Source organism: Drosophila subpulchrella, chromosome 3L (assembly GCF_014743375.2).
Source record: "Drosophila subpulchrella strain 33 F10 #4 breed RU33 chromosome 3L, RU_Dsub_v1.1 Primary Assembly, whole genome shotgun sequence".
Lineage (NCBI taxonomy): Eukaryota > Metazoa > Arthropoda > Insecta > Diptera > Drosophilidae > Drosophila > Drosophila subpulchrella.
In genome coordinates, this window is record NC_050612.1 from 6,877,681 (window position 1) to 6,900,182 (window position 22,502).

General features: G+C 40.4%; 5 protein-coding genes across 8 annotated transcripts; 3 read left to right on the forward strand and 2 right to left on the reverse strand.

The window, feature by feature from the left end:
* Positions 1-26: 26 nt before the first annotated feature.
* LOC119554448 (ubiquitin-conjugating enzyme E2 C) lies at positions 27-1,094 on the reverse strand. The gene is made up of 2 exons (XM_037865359.1): positions 769-1,094; positions 27-705 (listed from the first exon to the last, which is right to left on the reverse strand). The coding sequence occupies exons 1-2, from the start codon at positions 870-872 to the stop codon at positions 276-278; spliced, it is 534 nt and encodes a 177-aa protein (XP_037721287.1). The 5' UTR covers positions 873-1,094; the 3' UTR covers positions 27-275.
* Positions 1,095-1,480: 386 nt separating this feature from the next.
* LOC119553796 (EARP-interacting protein homolog) lies at positions 1,481-2,887 on the forward strand. Its single transcript, XM_037864408.1, has 2 exons — positions 1,481-1,725; positions 1,777-2,887. Exons 1-2 carry the CDS (start codon positions 1,555-1,557, stop codon positions 2,758-2,760), a joined length of 1,155 nt encoding a protein of 384 aa, XP_037720336.1. The 5' UTR covers positions 1,481-1,554; the 3' UTR covers positions 2,761-2,887.
* On the reverse strand, positions 2,809-5,904 carry LOC119553799 (kxDL motif-containing protein CG10681). Of its 3 annotated transcripts, XM_037864412.1 has the most exons (4): positions 5,681-5,904; positions 3,672-3,788; positions 3,445-3,617; positions 2,809-3,383 (listed from the first exon to the last, which is right to left on the reverse strand). In XM_037864412.1, the coding sequence occupies exons 3-4, from the start codon at positions 3,609-3,611 to the stop codon at positions 2,903-2,905; spliced, it is 648 nt and encodes a 215-aa protein (XP_037720340.1). In that variant the 5' UTR covers positions 3,612-3,617; positions 3,672-3,788; positions 5,681-5,904; the 3' UTR covers positions 2,809-2,902. The 3 variants fall into 3 exon arrangements, with proteins under 3 accessions (XP_037720340.1, XP_037720342.1, XP_037720339.1); XM_037864414.1 differs by lacking the exon at positions 5,681-5,904 and having other exon boundaries at positions 3,445-3,613; positions 3,672-3,851; XM_037864411.1 differs by lacking the exon at positions 5,681-5,904 and having other exon boundaries at positions 3,672-3,851.
* Positions 4,061-7,017, forward strand: LOC119553798 (1,5-anhydro-D-fructose reductase). Of its 2 annotated transcripts, XM_037864410.1 has the most exons (5): positions 4,061-4,206; positions 4,327-4,494; positions 4,556-4,725; positions 4,780-5,122; positions 5,186-5,698. In XM_037864410.1, exons 1-5 carry the CDS (start codon positions 4,135-4,137, stop codon positions 5,363-5,365), a joined length of 933 nt encoding a protein of 310 aa, XP_037720338.1. In that variant the 5' UTR covers positions 4,061-4,134; the 3' UTR covers positions 5,366-5,698. The 2 variants fall into 2 exon arrangements, with proteins under 2 accessions (XP_037720338.1, XP_037720337.1); XM_037864409.1 differs by lacking the exons at positions 4,327-4,494; positions 4,556-4,725; positions 4,780-5,122; positions 5,186-5,698 and adding exons at positions 5,955-6,122; positions 6,182-6,697; positions 6,755-7,017.
* A 1,292-nt stretch (positions 7,018-8,309) lies between these two features.
* Positions 8,310-15,235, forward strand: LOC119554892 (clavesin-1). The gene is made up of 4 exons (XM_037865994.1): positions 8,310-8,476; positions 12,542-12,990; positions 13,427-13,717; positions 14,663-15,235. Coding segments are annotated over exons 1-4 (996 nt in total). The 5' UTR covers positions 8,310-8,475; the 3' UTR covers positions 14,918-15,235.
* Positions 15,236-22,502: the final 7,267 nt, after the last annotated feature.

The window sequence follows — 22,502 nt, forward strand, 5'->3', positions numbered from 1 at the left end:
TACATTACCAATACATTCATATATCATTAATTTGTGGGGAGGAAAAAAATGAGAATTAAAACCATATTTTCCGTCTATCGATCGACAATTACATAAGAAATGCACGGGGTTCTTTGCCAAGGAAATATCAGCATTAAACGATGTTGAATTGGTTCGGTGATACGGTGGTGATTGATGATGATTGGCAGTAGGGTCGGATGATTGGAGTTGCTTGCACTATATGTAAATAAATACGCCGCAATATGAGCATAGGATTGGACTGGAATTGCCGAACTCTAGGTGTCCTTGTGTTTCTCATAGAAGGCGTCTAGATACTTTTTGTACTCCTTCTGGTCGTTCCACATCATCGCGGCCTGCGCATTCAGTGGACTCTCGTTGTTCGGCTCTCCCAGCAGGGATTGAATGGACAGCAGAATGGTGCGCACATCGTATAGGGCCGACCACTTGTCCTTCAGGATGTCCAGGCAGATGGCGCCCTGCAGATCAACGTTGGGATGGAAGCAGGACGTCAGGAACTTTACCACGGGCGCCGCGTACGGGTAGGAGTTGGGAAAGTCCAGAGACAGGCGGTACGTCTGCCCCGAGTACACGGTGTTCCGAGGACCCGCTATGGTGCCCACCCACTTGAAGATGTTCTCGCCGTCCGGGAACGCCGAAATGCCCTTCTCGTTGGCCATCATCAGATTCATCAGTTCCTTGTGCAGTCTGTGGGATGAGGGGGGTATTATCTAGGGCTCCCTGGGGCGATCCCGACCATGTGCCACTCACCTTTTACTCACGGCGTGATTGTCTTTCACGGGCAAAGAGTCATCGCTATGCTTGGTGCCCCCGCCTCCTGCTCCACTCTGTTCGGGGCTGATATTCTGCGCCATGGCTATGTAGGATGCTATATGGATGCTATCCGCTATTTGGTATACGGTGCCCTAATTTTGCGCGCTTCGTGGCGGAACGGCTTAAATGATCTCTAATGATTATATGTACTGTATAGTGGAAATTTTGTTGATCGGTCGGAATACGCGTCTGTTGCTTTTTCGGATATTTTTTTCACTTTTGTGTGAAAACAAAATGGAAGGAGAACGAGAAGAAACTGTGTTTGGGCAGGGTTGTATTTCAGGTTTTTGGGGGGAAATCGATGTTTTCGGCCTGCTAGCCGGTCACACTGCCGAATGATAAGAAAAATATTAAAATTAATAAATTGGGCACAAATACGTTTTTATTATTATCTAATATTTCCTAATAGGACGTACTAAAAGTTAAGTTTTTTATTGTTTTTAAATTGTTTAATTTTAGTAGGTAACCTGTGGCACGGTTCCAAGGGAAAATATTAAATCTTATGCAAACTGTGTTTTAAATTAAATGTTATTTTAAGCACTAAATTATTATATACATAAACATTTCTTTATGCAAGTAAAGTTTTTAAATTTAAGGTGAGGAGTTGCCACCTGGAGTTTGGATGCTTTACAACACCTTTAGGTACACATTCTTGTGTACGTATGTCGTGTACCTATTTCAGCCCAAAATCAAAACATTGGAACTTTTTTTACTCCAATTGAAATGGAAGAAAACAGCTTGATCTATGGTCTAGAACTCCAGGCGAGGGCCTTGACACCCCAATATGGAGAAAGCAACGATGTGTGCTTCTTTATAGCCACTAACTCCTTGAAACCCACGAACCAAGTGCATTTGATTCAGTACGAAGAGGAACAGGGAACAGTTCAATCAAAGGTGAGAGTCTGTAACTCCCAAAGGATCTAATAAATATCTTTCTATAACCAGGTCTTCGAGCATGCCTTGGGTGAAGTGTGGAAACTGAATAGCTGCCCCCATAATCCCCGCTTGTTGGCCTCCGTCTACAATGTCCAAAAGGGAGCACAGGTGCTCACTCAGTCGGCCTTATTAACACTTCCCGAGGATCTAAACCCGGATCCAGAGCATCTTAAGTCGGAGTACCTGCCCTGGGAGCAGGTCGAGGTCCTGGACACCGAATCCCTTGGAGAACGTGTGAAAACCATCGAATTTCATCCTAGTCAGGAGCAGATCCTTGCCTGCGTGGTGGACAACAAGGTGGCGGTGATGCAGAGGGCGGAAGCCTCCACCCGCGTGGTGGCCGAGGTGCCCACCAGTGGATCCTCCAGCGGATCTGCCAAGCACACGCTACATTTCACAACCGGCAAGTGGTCGCACCATCATCAGGGTCACCAGTTCCTCACCCTTCAAGATGGCAATCTGAGTGCCTACGATGTGCGTGATACGCAGCACTGTGCATGGAGCATCAGCGATGCCCACGGGCAGATGGTGCGGGACCTGGATTGCAATCCCAACAAGCAGTGCCACCTGGTCACGGGTGGGGATGATGGCTACCTGAGGATCTGGGATTGCCGAATGCCAAAGGCTCCGGTCTTCGAGCGCTCCGATCACTCCCATTGGGTGTGGTCCGTGCGCTTCAACACATTCCATGACCAACTGCTGCTCTCCAGCTCTAGTGACTGCAAAGTGCTGCTTACTTGTGCGGGGTCTGTGAGTTCGGAAACTCAGGCTCAGGCGGGACTAGATGACTCCAACTTCAGTGGGGCAGAAACCGAGGAGAGGCACAAACTCCTGCCAGATGGTCTGCTGCAGACTTTCGATCAGCACGAGGACTCTGTGTACTGCGCCGAGTGGAGCAATGTGGATCCCTGGATCTTTGCCTCTCTCAGCTACGATGGGCGCGTTATAATCTCAAAGGTACCCAAGCAGTACAAGTACCAGATTATATTTTAACCAACTCGTAAATTATTATAAATATACCATACAGATAAACCGAACTAATCCTTGGATGTAGCGGATTATATTTAAACCAATAAGTTATTATACATTATAAATACACTGTTAAACTAAAGCTAACTAATAAGGGTAGAGTTGTTCAACCTGTATCCTCGGATGTGCAGTCGGAGGAGTCATTAGGATTGGCCGTTTCCACGGAGCAGACGCGTTTGATCAGCTCGTTTTCGATCTCCACGGTGCCATTGTCCACGGCCTCCTCCATTTGCACATACTCAATGGTGGCAGCACTTTTTTTGGTGGCTGCAGTGGGTTGGACAGGTTTTCCTGCCGATGGAGCTGGTGCTTCTGTGGCCTTTTTGGCCTGGGCTTCCGTGTCATCCTCGGCTTCCTCCGCCAAACTGCTCCTTTGCGGCTGCACTTCGGCATATATGGCGGGAAACTGCAACTGCAGCTTCTGCTTGATGACCCGTATCTTTCGGAATATATAGTCCAGATCCTTCTTCATGTCATTTAGGCATTTCACATGTCTTTTGAAATCCTCGCTGGCGCTTTTCAGGCGACTCTGAGAAAGTGCATTGCAGTTTAGGAGCATCTCATTGGTTTTTTCGAAGCGTTGCAGCCTAAGTAAGATAGGTATTTGATATGATTCAGATAGTCTCTGTGATTAACCATATAGCTTACATTTGCTTTTGAGCCCTTATCATGGTTTCCACATCCCCCTGATTCACCATTCCTGCGAGACTCTGGATAAACGCCTCTGCAGCGGAGTTACCAAAGCCAGTAAAGGATTCCAAGTCTGGGGTGGCATCCTGGGATTGGTGCACATCCGTTAGGCCCAAATGGCTCATGACTGTCTATATCCTTGGATTATAATCAGGTTTTACAATAAAATTGATTTCTTTACTTACTCTTTCTTTGTGAAAACTTGGGTGTTTTTTGTGCGCGTATCCTGGCAGTTTTGTTTTGTTAAATTAGGGAGATCCAAAAATGGATTTCTTATTTCTCGCAAGATTTTATATTTCTATCTATTTAAAAATATATTTTGTTTAGATTTATCATGAAAAAAAATACATTTTTTAACAGCTGTTATAGGTACTAAATTCTAACCAGTGTTGCAAAGGGTGAAAGTGCATAGCCACAGTGCCGTTATTTATTTTGAATATTCTATTTTGTTATTCACTTTTGAATTAGTTTTTACAAAGTATTTGTTCTATTATTGTGTGTATGTAGTTATTTTTTATTTATTTTTAAATTATTTATTTTAAAACAGTTTTGTCGTTTTTTATTCTAACACTGTTTGGTCACACTCAGACTTACCGGCGATTTTTTGCGATCGACTTTACTAATTTATTCTTTATTTAAACGTTAAAAATGAAGCTTGCTCCGACTGTAAAACTTAACAATGGCTATGAAATGCCGGTTTTGGGTCTGGGAACCTACAATGTAAGTTTATCATTTTATCAGTGAAGCTAGTCAATCATTTCGGAGATATGTTCATAGAACATTCTACCTTCCAATAAAGCACAATTGTGAAATTGAAAAAAGTAATTATGTTATCTGTAGCTAAAAAAATCTCGGTGTGAGGCTGCAGTGCGTCATGCTCTAGAACTGGGTTATCGGCATATAGACACCGCCTATCTCTATAGGAACGAAAGTATTATAGGCAAGGTTCTGGGCCAATTTATGGGCGACGGGAAAATAAAGCGAGAACAGGTGTTCCTAGTCACAAAGGTAGGAATGTATGTAAGCAGGTTCCGGAATATATAAACAGATCGGAATTGATATCCCATAGCTGTGGGACATATATCACGAGCCCAAGAGGGTGAAATACGCCTGCGAACTGCAATTAAAGCTTCTGGGTGTGGACTATATAGATTTATATCTGATGCACTCGCCTGTGGGCGTGCCCTATGTATCAGATGATGATCTGATGCCCCATGTTGATGGTGAACTAAGGACAAAGTGAGTTTTGGAAAGAAGTATTCCCCGGCAGAAACTGATCTTTGGATTTCCCAGCGATGTTGACTATTTGGACACTTACAAGAGTATGGAGCAACTGGTGGACCTGGGACTTGTGCGCAGTTTGGGATTGTCCAACTTTAATGCCATTCAGCTGCAGAGGTTGTTAGAGAATTGTCAAATCAAACCTGTGGCCCTTCAAATCGAATGCCATCCGGAATTGGTGCAAATCCCGTTGATTGAGCTCTGTAAACTTCACAATATCACCGTAGTCGCCTATTCGCCACTCGGTCGTCCCAAGACCTGCAATCCCCTACCGAAATACTACAATGATCCCAAACTACTGGCCTTGGCAGAAAAGTATGGCAAGACAACCGCTCAAGTCATCCTAAGATACTTGGTATGAAAACACCACCAATAACATCGTTAGGAACATATTTAATAGCTGATAAACGCTTCACAGATCGACATTGGCACGGTGCCCATTCCTAAAGCTGCCCAGTACGCCCATCTTATCGAGAATCTGGATATCTTCGATTTTCACTTAATGCCGGAGGAGTTGCTTCAATTGGGGACCTTTAATCTGGGCCGGCGAATTTGGAAGTTCGAGAAAGCGAAAAGTCATCAGTTCTATCCTTATTAAAAATGGAATATCATATATAGTTTAGGGTTGAAATAATACCACATCGTACTTAAGGTAAAATCTCTAGCTCAGAATCTTATAGTGCTCTAATTATCTTATTTTGAGTTTTTACTACCTTAAGTAAATTTCAGTTTATTGGTAAGTTTTAGTTATGATTTATGTTACGTTAAACAACACAATATATATACATAGATTTATATTTTGGGATAAGAACTAGAGGTCACTGGTTTTGAGATTAGTAAATAAATAAAGCTCCATGTTGCCTGAGTTTACGAATACCTAGTACTTGTGACAATTCACTTGTAAAGTGCTTACCTGATTATACTATAATTTAAGTACTATATTTCCGGACTATAGTCTCTCGAATCTTTCACGAGCCTTGCGACGTTGATCATTTATATAATTGGGGATGTTATTTTGATTAGTCATTTCCCGGCTTTCTGAAACTTGCACAACGTCCGGAGTGAAGTGAACGCGGTGTGGTCGAAAATAACGATATATAGATATGCAAATACGCATTACAAAACACATTTCTGCCTCTGTTGAGAAAAAGGATGTTAATGTTGAATTTCAATTTGTATATTTGCAGTCCAAGGACAACGAAGGCGAGGCTGCTGTGAAGCACGCGATAGATGTGGGCTATCGCCATATAGATACTGCCTATTTCTACCAAAACGAAGCTGAAGTGGGCAAGGCGATCCGCGATAAAATTGCAGAGGGAGTCGTCAAGCGGGAGGACATTTTCCTAGTCACCAAGGTAAGTTAGAGAAAAGAAGCCTTCATAGTTATATTAATAAAAATAATATTTTCTTTCAGCTTTGGAACGTTTTCCACGATCCTGAACTCGTCGAGGGCATTTGTCGCAAGCAGCTGAGCAACTTTGGGTTGGACTACATCGACCTGTATCTGATGCACATGCCAGTGGGCTACAAATATGTGGACGAGAACACCCTCATGCCCAAGAATGAGGACGACGTGCTCCAACTGAGCGATGTTGACTACCTGGATACCTACAAGGCCATGGAAAAGCTGGTGAAACTGGGGCTGGTCCGCAGTATCGGAGTATCGAACTTCAACAGCGAACAGCTGGGTCGAGTCTTGGCCAACTGCGAGATCAAGCCCGTCACTAACCAGGTGGAGTGCTCTCCTGCCCTCAACCAAAAGGCTTTGACGGCCTACTGCAAGAAGAACGATGTCACCTTGACGGGCTATACGCCTTTGGGAAAGCCCAAGCCCGACCTCCAGAAGCCGGACTTCATCTACTCCCCGGAGGTGGCCGTTATTGCCAAGAAATACGGCAAAACTGCCCCGCAGATCGTCTTGCGCTATTTGGTAATTACGAAATTTACCTATCTCAATGATAGCAACTAATTTTCGTTTATTCCTCAGGTTGGTCTGGGTGTTATCCCCATTCCCAAGTCCTCGAATACTAACCGAATTGCCGAAAACTTCGATATCTTCGATTTTGAACTGACCGCCGAGGAAATGAGCGTTCTCGATGGGTATCACACTGGCGAACGCGTTGTGCCATTGAATTTAATCAAGGGCCTAAACCACAAGTACTATCCGTTTGCAATTGAGTTTTAAATGCAGAGTTGCTGAATTGTTTCAAAATATAAAAATGTATAATAAATTTGTTAGACAAATGTAAATCTGTGACAATAATTTGAATGTACGAATGTACGTACATACTAATCCCCCACAGACAAGGTCAATGTGCCTAGTTGCTCCATCAAATCTAAATCTGTCTTGTTGCCAATGATCCGTTCACCTCCCTAGAAAGTACGGAATATCCAAAAAAAGGTGGCAAATGGGAGCATCAATCTTTGGCTCGGCACGTTTGACATTCAAGCTGAAAGGTGGAAATGTTTGAATAAGACCGAATGAAAATATTACGCTTTTACGACTAATGGTAATATAAGCAAAGCCAGCTGAAAGATCAACAAAGGAGAGTGTACTCAGAGTAATTAAAATTATAGTTACGTCTGGAAAATACGGCATTACCAGCATATTTCATTCATTTAAATAGCTGTGTAGTTTAGACATTGATTTATAGAAGCTGTGTATACAGTTGAGGTGCCCTATCCCTAGCCAAACCCATTTTCAGACTAAAAATAACTTAAACTATTCATTTTTATAGACAAGGAATGGAACAAAGGTTTATATTTTAAAATATACTTCATTTGTGATTTTGGGTTAGATATGATCTTAATATAAAAACGCTTTCTTGGTAGGAAATGCTTATTATAATCCTAATATATATTGTCGTTGGCATTCGAGTACATATAATCATGAAATAATTGTACTTAGTATCCCCAAGTTGTGTTTAATGGAACTTTTGTGTTTTATCAATGGATCTAGAATTCGGATACTTACCAAAAATATCATGCGGAAGCCATTAGATGCGCCAACCGCAGAAATGAAGCATGAAAGTATTACGGCTATTAGTTGATGTACCTATTACGCCTGGATGGGATGGCTAATTATTTTTGGATTGCTCAGTACATTTGGGTTAATCGCTGCTGGCAACCTTTGTAAGTAGCACCTATGCCTGGGTTGACGTCACCCCAAAACGCTTGCAGATGCCCAGAGATAAAAGTATGAGCACGCGCTCAACGAAATGGGGGTCGTTTAGCCCCTGATCCCCCTTAAACGGTGGCTAGGAAGCGAGGAAGGGATCGCATCCCCGAGGCACTTAGAGGAGGATCTCTGGCATGCGCCACCTTGACCCAGGCCAAGAACATCATGATGAAGACGGCCGCCCTTCGAAATCACTTTCCATGCGGATGGCTATCCCCAAGTTCGGCTCGGGTTGCTCCACTGAGCCGCCTCTCCACTCGAATAATCCCACTCAACCTCCAGCCGACCGACTGAGTGAAATCGCCTCGGCCAAGAGCGAGGTTTAAATAAATTTTCAGTCCAAAAATTGGCAGTTTCGCTCAAAGCGTGCCCACGTTCACATCGTCGCCAGTTTCTGCGGAACTCACACGGATATTCCGGCGATCAATTAGAGCCCGGAGTAGTTGAGACGGATCCCCCTGCAACGCGTTTAATATTGTTATATAAGATTAACAACTTGTGAAATCCGCAGTGCCAGTGCGTAAATCAAAAGTGAGTTGAGCTCAGAATAGCCCCATAACATCTCAAATTAGCGGGGATGGCGATGGGTTTTGAAAAAAGGACGGCTTCGTGTATTATGTAAAGGCCCGAGAAAAGCTTGTGGCGGAGAAAAACTTTCGCTTTCACCCAAGTACAGCTCTTTGCAGCTGTTGCGCATGCGCAGCGACATTTGTAGATTGCCACTGTTTACCTGGGATTACCAGGCCAGACTTTGATTACCCAGCGAAATATTTTAATTTTATGTTTGAGTTTTGCGCAATCCTATCCTATCCTATCAGATATATTTTTTTAATTACAAAAAGCAATTGATAAAAAAAGGATATTTTTTCAAGACCTGAAGATTATTGATTATCATAAAAGAATAATTAAAAATTAAGTCAAACCTTAGAAATTTTTTAAAAGGTATAAAAAGGATTAGCCTTTAACTTCCTTAAATAAAATGTGGTCTTCTAATGAGACTTCCCAAATTCGATATAACTTCTAAATTTAAAATTTAAACTCGAATATATCTTGAACTCTATGCATACTGAGCTTTTTTCTGAATGCAATTTTAATCTTTAAAAATATCAATCTTAAACTCTAGGATTTTTTTCTCTGTAAGGTATTTATCTTAGTTACTGCCAGAAAAGTAGGTGCGTGGGTGTAACCCAGTAAAAATCATAGTTTTTGTACAGCCTTTTAATTGCGCTTTATTGACCCACTGCAAGTGTTTAGCGGCAGTCAATTATTTTACGGCCAATGGTTTTGAGCTTCGAGAGTTTTGTAATTCTGTTTGCTGGCTTAATTGCCGCGCCACAAGAGGCCTGCAAGGTCTTCTCGGCCGAAGCCGAAGTTGGCCAACACCGTAAAAGCCAAGTGGTTGGAAAACGTACATACACAATGCAATTTGTGCGGTTCGCATATAAATATTCATGGCAAGTGGGTATTGTGCAACTGCCAGGGACGCAGCCATCGACGTGACGATTTCCTTTGACCAATAGCCACGACCTCGACTGTAATTCTGGGTGCCACAATAAGAGTCGTAAATCCCGTCCGAAGTTACCTGTTTCTAGTGCAACTAATGGAGTTTTAAGGCCCTGCCTTGACCAACGACTAAGCCAACGAAATAGCCTTGGCAGCGGACGTGGTGGGCCTGGCTAATGAATTCCGCTGATTACAGCGCCATTTGATTCTGACACATGAATATAAAGCGCTACTCATCCGGGGAACATTAGCGAGCCTTTGTCGTAATTGTGGCAAAATGCAATCTGCATGATAATCCGGAAAGGCAGATGCAAATCGGCAGGTCGTAAATTCGCAGCTCGCCTATTCGAAATTCGAAACTGAGCCAAAGCGAGCCAATATTGCCAATGTGCACGGTCATGGGGTGGGATTGAGCAAGTGCACTGGAAAAAATTGGGGATCACTAAAGCAGAAACCTTGCTCTTGACTTTTGGTTATGCAAGTATCGTAACTCTTGTCTGTGAATACTGAGAGGTATTAAGAAACCCCAAGTCATTTTGGGGATATCATTAAGAGTTACGTCAATATAAAGTAATCTTATTAATGATACAACATGTTACTTATATTATTTAATAAGAACTGTTTGATATTTAGGAAATAATACATTAGTAATACAACTAATACTAAATAATTAACTTGGTTCGGAAACCTGTGAAATACTTTGAGGTAGTGATAGGAAATCAAGTTGGTGGACCAAGGATCCATCTAATATCTTTTAATATTTCTTTATTTAAAAAGTATTTACACATTGCTTGTATATTAGCTATAAGCTATTTCTATAAGGAATGGTGCTAGTTCCGATAAAGCAGTTCTTACCCCCTGATATCGATCTTACAACCCTTTTTCTCCGTGTAATGGGAGTGGATTGGGTCGAGCGGTGGGATGGGAAAACCAGTTTTGAGCATTTCTCGGGCTTGCACTCTTTACTTTTCACTATCTTACCAAAAGTCGGCGATTTTGGTGCGGGATCGGTAAGACGGACGTACTTCGGTTTGGCAGCTTTTATGCTGTGATATGATGTAACCAACGGGCTAATTGGCGGAGCGGAAAAGAAGAAGACGGAAGAGACGATAACGAAATTACAAATCGCATGTCTCAGTGGATAGTGGACAGTGGACAGGGGACATCTTCAGCACGGCATGCCATCGCATAAATGATCGAGTTACCAAAGCCCGACTTTCGGGCCATGCATTCCCTGCTATACCACATACTTAAGTTGGTCGTATTCAAAGCAGGGCAATTCCACACGTCAATTTTTTTACATCAGCAATCAGCGATCAGCGACCACAGTCGTCGATCGATTGCGTTGGAAACTGTGTGAAGGCCATGAAAGTGAACAAACTGGTCATAAACAGTTTGTTGACCAAAAACACATAGTTGGACCCCACTTAGCCAGCTGGCGATCCGCAATTACAGGGCGGTAACTCATCTTTCTCCCGACCTTCGTCTGGGTTTTTACGACTAGAAATTTAAATGGGCGCTGAAACTGAAACGACAAAGCCAAGACCAACGCCAAACATTCGATTCGTATGCAAAGCAGTCAGCCGGCTGATTTTGGGTCACGGTCAACGGACCTGTGTAAGACTACGTATGTGTGGAAAAAAGGCGAAAAATAGCGGAAATGGCAGCATCTCGTTGGGATTAGCTAACCGAATTCAAATCGCAGTGGGCAGCTTCTTCGAACACGAAATATCACATTCAAAACCATAACCCACGCAAGCCAATGCACTCTGGTGATCTCCGGAGCCAACATAATCCAATTCCAGCTCCCCAATCTTCGGTCCGGTCCCCTGACATTGTGCAGTCAAAAGTCAAGTGGGATTAATTGGTATGCATAGACTTTTGAGCATATATGTATTATATCTCTGTATCGGCCGTTGAGCTGGTCCAGTAAACTGCGCTGACCCTTGAGAGTTCGATGAATTTTAACATTTCGGATTGCACAATCGCCACTGACCAAGGGCAACCGGCCAATTAGAGTCGGTGGTGTCAGCCGTGAAGAAATCGGGCAGCGGACAGTGGTCAGCGGGCAGGCCACTGGCCATTTTAGCCCAATATTTCGCTTACAGCCATAAGCTGGTAGAAAATGCGTTTCGATGTGGCTAATTGACATCGTATCAACTCGGAATGCGTTTGGTTTCGAGTGGGAGAAATATTTAAGCTGGTTTATAAATGGTTAAATAGGTGCAAGGGATCCTAACTTGAGATATTTGAGACTCCATGTAGATTATCGTCGTTCATTAAGTTCAAGTTTAAATCGATGATTAAAATCAGCAGGTATTTCTTTTCTTGAACAAGAAATATTTTACACGAGGTTTTTGTTTTATTCATATTTGTCTGAATACAATTTTTATGAGTAACTCATTTAAAAATCATTTAATTTGATAATTTGTCTTAGAAAATATCGATTGTAAAGAAGTTTGCTAGGAATGTAACAAAATTTAAATGGATTTTTTGACTAGCCTTAGTTTAAATCAGCAGGTATTTCATTTTTAAACAAAAAATGATTTACATAATAATTGTTATTTCACAAGAAATAGCATAGGAAAATATTAATATATTTATTTTTACGAACAGAAATAGTATTTACAAATTGTTTTTAGATTTTGTTATCAGTTTAGGGTATCATGGTCTGCTAAAAATGTGCCATTTCCTCATATTTGGCATTAGCTGGCGAACTTTTCCATGTTTTACTATAAGATCGAACATTAAAAATCATTTTAGGTATGCACTACAAAAGTACGTGACCTTTATGATTAAATAAGGTAAGACCTTGTCTTTAGCGAGTAATTAAAAGGGAAATTCAGTAGGTAGATCGTAAACATTTTAGGGAAATCGAATAAAAACTTGGCAGCTCTAGCTCACTAAAAGTGAAAGTGTTAATTGGACAGTTAGCGATTAAGGTTTTCATTTCTTGAATTTAACACTTAATCCGTGATTTCATGGGTTCTGCCCTGTTGATTTTGACCGTTCAAATTGTGCAACATAGTACTTAATTAAGAGGTGAATTGTGTAATAGAACATAGCAATTAACACGTATTTTCCGCCTTTCAGTGCTCGAAACGGAGGTGCTGCAACAACCGAAGCTGAGCGGACCGGCGGCGACGGACTACGACTACCCATATGTCTGCGGACTCAGCTCGGCGATGAAGCAGGTGGCCAAGGAGGAGCTGCACGAGGACGAGAACATCCGGCGGCAGGCTCTGGCCCAGTTCCGGGAGTGGATCGAGAAGCATCCGCACATCCGGAAGTGCCGCACGGACGCCGTCTTCCTGCTGCGCTTCCTGCGGACCAAGAAGTTCTCCGTTCCGTCCGCCTGCGAAATGCTCGAGCGCTACCTGACCATCCGGCAGCTCTTCCCGCACTGGTTCAAGCAGCTGGACATCACCGACCCGGCCATCAACGAGATCTTCGAGAACGGCTACCTGGTGCCGCTGCCCCAGCGGGACTCCACCGGTCGCCAGGTCATCCTGTCCGTGGCCGCCAAGTTTGATCCCTACAAGGTAAGTATTATATAATTTTATACCAGTTATTCGTAGACCCCTGCGAAAATTACAGTTAGGCAGGCAGGTTCTAGGGATCCCTGCGCGATTTTAAGTTTGTTTGAGCCGAGTGCCACTCCACATTAAAGCATCAAAGATTTTGTTTAGAAAATTAAGTAATTTATTTTATTTTTCAATACCTATCGGCAAGTCAAAATGTTTCAATTCGAATTATTAAAACGTTAAGATCAATTAATGTCTGTGCCCGACTAGCTGGAATAAAAATGTTGTGTAAAATGTAAAAATTAAGAGCAGAGGAAAAAAGTATATGTAAATATCGATATCTTCGTACTTATTTTGAAAAGAGAGTAACTGGTATTTTATAATCGAGGGGTTGGACTATAGAATATAGAACATATAAAATTTAAATTTAAAATTAATTTAAATTGCCTTTCAGTTTACTTCGGTGCAAATGGCGCGGGTGCACAGTCTGATCTGCGAGGCCCTCCTGGACGACGAGGACTCCCAGGTGGCCGGTTACGTGTACATCAACGATGAGAGTGGCATGAACATGGGCTTCGTCAGCCTGTGGTCCTTGACCGACCTGCGCAGCATCGTCAAGTGCATCCAGAACTCGACGCCCATGCGGCACAAGGAGACGCACTTCGTCAACATTCCCCACTACGCCAATAGGATCATCGAGCTGGGCGTGTCCATGCTGAGCGACAAGCTCAAGAAGCGAATTATAGTGAGTTTACTTTACGATTAACCGGTGGGTAAAAGGCTATATTGTATTCGTTGAAAAGTATGGATGTTACCAATTCGAAGGAAAATTTTCAAAACCTTAAAGCTTCGAAAGGCCGGTTGGAATTTGCATTAATGTACGTTAGAATTTCTGTGACAGGCCCCTCATTCCAAACTTTAATAGCCTATAAAAGCAGAGCAAAACAAGTGTTTAAAATTGTTTTCTATTCGGGGTTTTTTATTAGAGTTTAGTTATGTCCCCTTTAGATCTTGAGGCCTCGGTTCATAACCTGTACAAAAAAAAGAAACAATACTTAGATTAAACGAGTGTTCTTGGTTAGTCAGCCCTCTGCAGCTCTTACATTTATTTTTACAAATATAAACTTCAAGTTTTCCGGTCCTAATAATTGGGCCGTATCGTATGTCTCCAACTTCATTCCTTTAGAATTGTAAAACACCAACTTGCTCAGGCGAAGTCCATAGTTTTTAGCATACTTCACCATCATGCGCTTCAAGGGCATCCTCTTGTCAAGGCGGTAAACTGTTTTTAAATATGGAATACCGAGTAGTGAAACTTTCTGCATTTTTATAAATATTATAGATTTATTTTTTGGAAGATTTTTTGATTTTTATTCGGTTCTGTCGACTCGTTTGCTCGCTTTCGATTGAATGAAGTGATGGATCAAATCACACAGCCTACAATGACTAGATGGGAATGACTTGAATAAAGTGATGAAACAAATCACACAGCCTACTTTGACTGAATAAGAATCTTTTTGTGAATTTCTAAGTATTTGGTTAATTTACCAGTGCATTTTTAGGTATTTTAGTATTTTATAATAGTTTATAAATGACATGAATAAATTATTTTAATAGTTAAGGGAAATTAAAAATTCTTTGGTTTTTCATTGTTGTCTTCGTATACTTACTTTATTTCTTCTTTTAATAGGTCCACAAAAATGTTGACATCTTGAAGACGAAGATTGATCCCGCTATCCTGCCGAAGGAGTATGGAGGCACCGTTCCCATTGCCGACATGATCGCCGAGTTCAAGCAGAAGTTGCTCCAGCGCCGGGCGGCAATCCTCGCTCTGGACGACATGCAGATCGAGATCACCAAGGATGCGGCTAATTTCGCTGGAAACGACATTGGCGACCTCGATGCCGGAGTGGTGGGCAGTTTTAGGAAACTGGAGGTGGACTAGATTCCCCTCCCCCCTTTGTTTAATCCCATCTCCTTAGGCTAAGCTAGGATAGTCAGGATACCATTGAGACAGTCGACAATACGCGCGGGCATGCACACTTCGTACCTATTTAAAAGCATCACCACTAAATTGTATAACCAAGGTCTCGCCGGGGATTGTGTCTCACTGTTGTGGTTCATGTTTCTCCTATCCTCAGTACCCCAATAATGGATGGGGCTGTGGCTGAGTTTCCCAGTTGTATATTCCATCCATGCGTTACGTTATGTTAAATCAATGTCTATTTAAATATATGTATATACTTATTCTTGTGAATTCGAATGCATAGTGTTTTTAATTTATCGAATGGTTATTGATTTCTGGTAAGTTGGTCTATCTATATCGCATATATATATATATATATATATATATATATAGGTAAGTATTTAATATTTTAAGATCCGTGGCGGATCAAGGATTTCTAAACAACCCCAACCAATAAATATCCCAAAAACTGACCCGTATCAAGTTGAATCGAAATATTCGTACTTTAAGGAAAAAACTCTTTTAGAGTTGTTATTCGTAAACCAACTGATGTCATAATTAATGGATCATAGCAACCAGATTGCTGAGAAATGCCAAGACACGAATTTTTAAACCTTTTGGTGGATGTGCCAAGTGTGTTCGGCGACACCTATCAAATTATTTTACACAATCATTATTTGAAAATAAAAAAAGTTGGAGTCCAAGCAAACCAAACAATCGCCAAACCAAATTCGCCCCACAATTTAAAAAAAAGATTATTTTTGTTGAGCAATGTAAAGGGTTCGTGGTAATCCTACAGGCTGTATTCGGGAATGCTGGATATAGCTTAAACAAATACTTATTACAATATTAAGCACTTTTATATCTGTTACTCTTAGATCGCCTGGATTTTTATTGCTAGAATAAAAGTTGTAACAGCAATGTATTATGGTCTAAAATGGCATTTAAACCCCCAAAGGAATGTGGAAATATCGAAGTAGACATCACATTTATATTACAATTGTTTTAAATTTGGAGTAGAAATGTTTGGGCTACTATGATAATTTTAGTGGGGAGGGCCAAACGCCACTTTAGACCGTTAGTTTGTCAACATTGCTTACAATCCTTTTAAGATTAAGTGTCGATTTTGTGATTTACATACGATTTTTAGGCACTTAAATCGACCCTCCATAGTGCACATATTTAATGTCATGACCAAGTCGCTTGCTACTGCTACCATCTCTCTTGCGCTATCTTTAATTAAGTAATGGGTATCTGACAGACTATAGTGTTCTCTTGTTTCAATATAATTTAGTTTTGTAATATACATATATTTAGCTCAGGCATGTATTACATCAATTTGCTTTGTTCAAAGTTTCTTCGTTTGTTCCGGAGATCATCACACTGCAGGGAAGTGGCTCGTAGGCAATTTCCGCCAAGTAGGAAGGGGAACAGTCACTCCTTGACAAGTTGGTGACCGACTTCGTAGAGCCTGTGGAAACGCGCTGCTTCTTCAATTGAGATTCTTCAGATCTGCGAACGAAGTCCTCAGAGCAGCAAGGAGAAGAGTCTCGCCTTGGATAATCGCTTTCAGACTTCTGAGCCAGCGGAAGAGGGCTTTTTCAATAGAGGTTCTATAAATTTCGAATGATGTTCGCCGAGCAGCAAAGGTCACTCCTTGGATGGTCGCTTCCAGACTTCTGAGCCAGCGGAAGAGGGCTTTTTCAATAGAGGTTCTTTAAAATTGCGAATGATGTTCGCCGAGCAGCACAGCGAGCAGCAAAGGTCTCTCCTTGGATGGTCGCTGCCGTTTTCGTTAAGCCAGTGGAAGAGGTCTTCTTACTCAATGGGGACTCGACCGAACTGTCCTTCGAAGACTAAGAGAGGTGTCGCTCCTTGGATAGTCCCTGTCCGACTTCTATGAGTCAGCGAAAGAGGGATCCCTCGATACTTATTATATATATACATATATAAATATAAAATAACTATATTTTTTGGTTTTAAGGTGAACAACTTTTCAGAAAATTTGTGTAACTTTTTTATGGCATACACTTTTGTACTGGATATATTTTCGGTTCCAAATGTTGTCATCAACACGTGCCAATGGATTCTGCTAACGCCAATGATTCGGAAGAATCTATATTGACGAAGAAGCCGCCTTCCGTTGGCTCAACAAAGAGGGCTTCTTCGTCTATATACATTCTTTCGCATCACTGGCTTTCACAGGATCTATTGGGACGCGACAATGACAAATTTTGGAAACAAAAATATATTTAACTACAAAAATGTATGTAAAAAAATTACACCAACTTTCTGAAAATGGTTCACCTAAAACCAAAAAATATAATTGTTCTATTCTGTACGGGTGCTTTAGTTAATCTGAGCATGAAAAGTTCACAGCGTAGCCAAATAGGAAAACGGTGAAGTCACAGCATACTTTTTACAAAACTTTTGAAAGTGAACAAAGCTTCGGAACGAATAAGACTTAAGAATTAGACTTGACTTAATAACTCAACTTTAAAAAATGTTCTCATTCGGCACCCGGCAATAGAATAAGCCTTTGCACGCGTAATGCTTAGGTATTTTGCTGAAGCGGGCAGAATGAAAACATGACCTTGCAGAGGATATAATTATTTCAGTCAGAAGTTTGCAACGCAGTGAAGGAGATCTTTCCGACCCCAAAAGTATACATATTCTTGATCAGCATCACTAGACGAGTCGATCTGGCCTTGTCCGTCTGTTTATTTCTACGCAAACTAGTGTCTCAGTACTAAAGCTATCGGGATGAAACCTTTCTAAAAGTCTTATTTCTATTGCAGGTAGAATATAAGTCGGAACGAGCCGGATCGGACAACTACATCCTATAGCTCCCACAGGAATAATGAAAAATAAGGAAGAACGCTATAGTCGAGTACCTCGACTATCAGATACCCCTCACTCAGCTTAAGGGACCAAAGGGATATGGAGGTATGCAAGCTGGCAAGCTAATGCGCCACCTACCCGCTATCTCAACATAGGATATTTGGGCGGCAGACAGATTTAAGCGTTATGGGCGTTAGAGTGGGCGTGGCAAACTATTTTTGGGTCAACCGATAGGTATTGACGAGAGAAATACATTACAGTTAAAAGTTTTTTAGCATGAAAATTGTGGCCGCCACAGATTTGGTCGGTTTGTGGGCGTTAAAGTGGACGTGGCAAACTTTTTTGGGGTCAATCGATAGGTATTGACGAGAATAATACATTTCATTTATACATTTTTTTCTAGCATAAAAACTGGGCGTGGCACCCTGCTAAAATAAACTTGCGCTGCGCAAGAAGCTCTGGAATCTACATACCAAATCCCAACTTTCTAACTTTTGTAGTTTCCGAGATCTCAGCGTTCATCCGAACGGACAGACAGACGGACAGACGCTAGATCGACTCGGCTATATACAAGGGTGGTCAAAAGTATTTTCACAAAACAAAAGTTAAGTATACTCGTAATTCGAACTTACATCTTGTTAACTTTGGCATCAATGGAAAGGTTATTTAAATGCCGTTTGAACGATACAATACATTTCTTAAGGGGTTATATACCTTCTTTGTCGAAAAAAAAGAGGAAAGCTTGGATTTTTTTTAGGTATGTAGCAATTATTTCAATACACGAATGTTTTAATTTTTTGATAGTACACTTTATTAACAATGTTTGTGCAAAATTTCGTGGAAAAATATTACATAGTTTTTAAGGGGTGGCTGTTTCCCTTAGAGGCCTTTTTTTTGAAGAGCCTTGCGGTGATACTTTCCCAGGTCGAACAGGTCAATTGAAACCATAAAAGTAAACAAATTTCATTAGTTTAGTGTAATTCCTTGAGCTTGAACGATCGTTTTTAAGATTTTTTTTTTGTGCATACGGGAACGTTTTATGCTAAAAATGAACTTTTTGGTCGCTAGAAATTTTACTAAAAAATTCATTTCGGCGTGAAAAGTCGATCGTTCAAGCACAGAAAATTTCATTACGAACATTTAAAAAAAAATTTGAAGTAAATCGGTTCAGTAGTTTTCCGCCAATCCATATAACCGCAAAGTCATTTTTCAAGAAGCACCATTTCGAGATATTCGCGTTTAAAGTTTCAAGTTCAGTTTATGCGCGCGACGAGGCGCGCGGTTAGGAGCGCTGTAACTTTTTTTCTGCTGCTCGAATCTCTATAAAAATTTGGGAAAATGTTCTCAAGGAGTTGTTCTTTAAGATAAAGCTATAAAAAATTTTTCGATTTATTGAAAATAAAAAAAAAAAAATTTTTCAAAAATCATTTTGCTTATATTTTTTATGATTTTTTGAAGGTGACAATGTCGGAAAAAATTTGTATGAAAAAGAGAAAAATATGGCTCAAATGCATGTTTCTAAGCATTTTCAAAAAATCATAAAAAATATTAGCAAAACGATTTTTGAAAATTTCTTTTTGCAGTTACTATTATTTTTGTTTGAAGAAACTTTTTGCATCAAAAAATTTAAGTTTTCAAGTCGAGAAAAAAGTTCAAAAAGTAGACTTTCACACAAATTCGTCCTTTTCAATAAATACTGAATAGGCTAAGAAATGTATTGTATCATTAAAACGGCATTTAAATTACCTTTCCATTGATGCCAAAGTTAACAAGAAGTATGTTCAAATTATGAGTATACTTAACTTTTGTTTTGTGAAAATACTTTTGACCACCCCTGTATATGTACTTTATGCGGTCGGAAACGCTTCCATCTACCTGTTACATACTTTCCGAAGAATATAGTATGCCCTTTTACTCTACGCGTAACGGGTATAAAAATATTATTTAAAAAAAGTAAAAAAAATTATAACTTCGGTGTTGTTTGACATATTAATTTCTACTTTTGACCGTTATATTTAAATAAATAAAACATTATCTTAAAAGTCTGTAATTAGTTTTTAGTTTTCTAAAACCAGAGTTGTGTACATATGTATACTGCTCTCACGGGAACGACCTGCAAGCGTATAGAAACATCAGCTTGCCGAAGTTAGCTTCTTTGTTAATTTATAGATGCAGAACAGGAATGATAAGTACTATGAAATCGCAGTCCATCGAGGATATTTTTTGCGATTTTTGGGGGAAAGGCACTTGTTCTAGACTATTACCAAATTTTCAAAACCTTTAAGCAACCAAAAACCGTTTGGAATTTGCATTGATGTACGTATCCCAAACTTTAAAAGCCTTATCCCAAACTGTAACATCCTATAATAGCAGATCCAAACAAGTGATTAAAATTGTTTTCTATTCGGAGTTTTTTTTATTAGAGTTTAGTTATGTCTCCTTTAGATCTTGAGGTCTCGGTTCATAACCTGCACAAAAAAAAGAAACAATACTTAGATTAAGCGAGAGTTCTTGGTTAGTCAACCCTCTGCAGCTCTTACCTTTATTTTTACAAATATAAACTTCAAGTTTTCCGGTCCTAATAATTGGGCCGTATCGTATGTCTCCAACTTCATTCCTTTAGAATTGTAAAACACCAACTTGCTCAGGCGAAGTCCATAGTTTTTAGCATACTTCACCATCATGCGCTTCAAGGGCATCCTCTTGTCAAGGCGGAAAACTGTTTTTAAGTATGGAATACCGAGTAGTGAAACTTTCTGCATTTTTATAAATATTATAGATTTATTTTTTGGAAGATTTTTTGATTTTTATTCGGTTCTGTCGACTTGTTTGCTCGCTTTCGATTGAACAAAGTGATGAAACAAAATACGCAGCCTACAATGACTAGATGGGAATGACTTGAACAAAGTGATGAATCAAATCACACAGCCTACTTTGACTGAATTAGAATCTTTTTGTGAATTTCTAAGTAATTGGTAAATTTACCAGTGCATTTTTAGGTATTTTAGTATTTTATAATAGTATATAAATGACATGAATAAATTATTTTAATAGTTAAGAGAAATTAAAAATTCTTTGGTTTTTCATTGCTGTCTTCGCATACTTACTTTATTTCTTCTTTTAATAGGTCCACAAAAATGTTGACATCTTGAAGACGAAGATTGATCCCGCTATCCTGCCGAAGGAGTATGGAGGCACCGTTCCCATTGCCGACATGATCGCCGAGTTCAAGCAGAAGTTGCTCCAGCGCCGGGCGGCAATCCTCGCTCTGGACGACATGCAGATCGAGATCACCAAGGATGCGGCTAATTTCGCTGGAAACGACATTGGCGACCTCGATGCCGGAGTGGTGGGCAGTTTTAGGAAACTGGAGGTGGACTAGACTCCCCTTCCCCCATTGTTTAATCCCATCTCCTTAGGCTAAGCTAGGATAGTCAGGATACCATTGAGACAGTCGACAATACGCGCGGGCATGCACACTTCGTACCTATTTAAAAGCATCACCACTAAATTGTATAACCAAGGTCTCGCCGGGGATTGTGTCTCACCGTTGTGGTTCATGTTTCTCCTATCCTCAGTACCCCAATAATGGATGGGGCTGTGGCTGAGTTTCCCAGTTGTATATTCCATCCATGCGTTACGTTATGTTAAATGAATGTCTATTTAAATATATGTATATACTTATTCTTGTGAATTCGAATGCTTAGTGTTTTTAATTTATCGAATGGTTATTGATTTCTGGTAAGATGGTCTATCTACATATATCGCATAATAGTATAGGTACCCACCCAATAAATATCCCAAAAACTGAACCGAATCAAGTTGAATCGAAATATTCGTCTCTTAACGAAAAACTCTTTTAGAGTTGTTATTCGTAAAACAACTGATCTTATAATTAGTGGATCATAGCAACCAGATTGCTGAGAAATGCCAAAAAAACGAATTTTAAACCCTTTGGTGGATGTGCCAAGTGTGTTCGGCGACACCTATCAAATTATTTTACACAATCCTTTTTTGAAAATAAAAAAAAGTTGGCGTCTAAGCAAACCAACTAGTCTCTCAGTATTAATGCTATTCAGTTAAAATTTTTATTCTAGCATCAAAACTGTAGGAGCCACAGTTTTGGGCGGTTTGTGGGCGTAAGAGTGGGCGTGGCACTCTACTGAAACAAATTGCGCTGCGTGAGAAGCTCAGGAATCTGCACGCCAAATCTCAATAGCCTAGCTCTCATAGTTTCCGAGATCTCAGCGTTCATCCGGACAGACGGACATGGCTAGATCGACTCGGCTAGTGATCCTGATCAAGAATATATATACTGTATGGGGTCGGAAACCCATCCTTCTGCCTGTTACATACTTTCCGACGAATCTAGTACACCCTTTTACTCTACGAGTAAAGGGTATAATTATAACTTTGGTGTTGTTTGACATGTTAATTTCTACTTTTGGGAATATAGCTCTATATATATTTCAGAATTTTGAATAAACTGCACTAGGAACGATCGGATAATTTATGTCAAAATAATACATAGACCGTTATATTTCGTTTTCGGGAAACATATACTGTAGTAAATTGAAATAAAACATTATCTTAAAAGTCTGTAATTAGTTTTTAGTTTTCTAAAACCCGAGTTGTGTACATATGTATACTGCTCCCACGGGAACGACCTGCAAGCGTATAGAAACATCGGCTTGCCGAAGCTAGCTTCTTTGTTATTTGATTG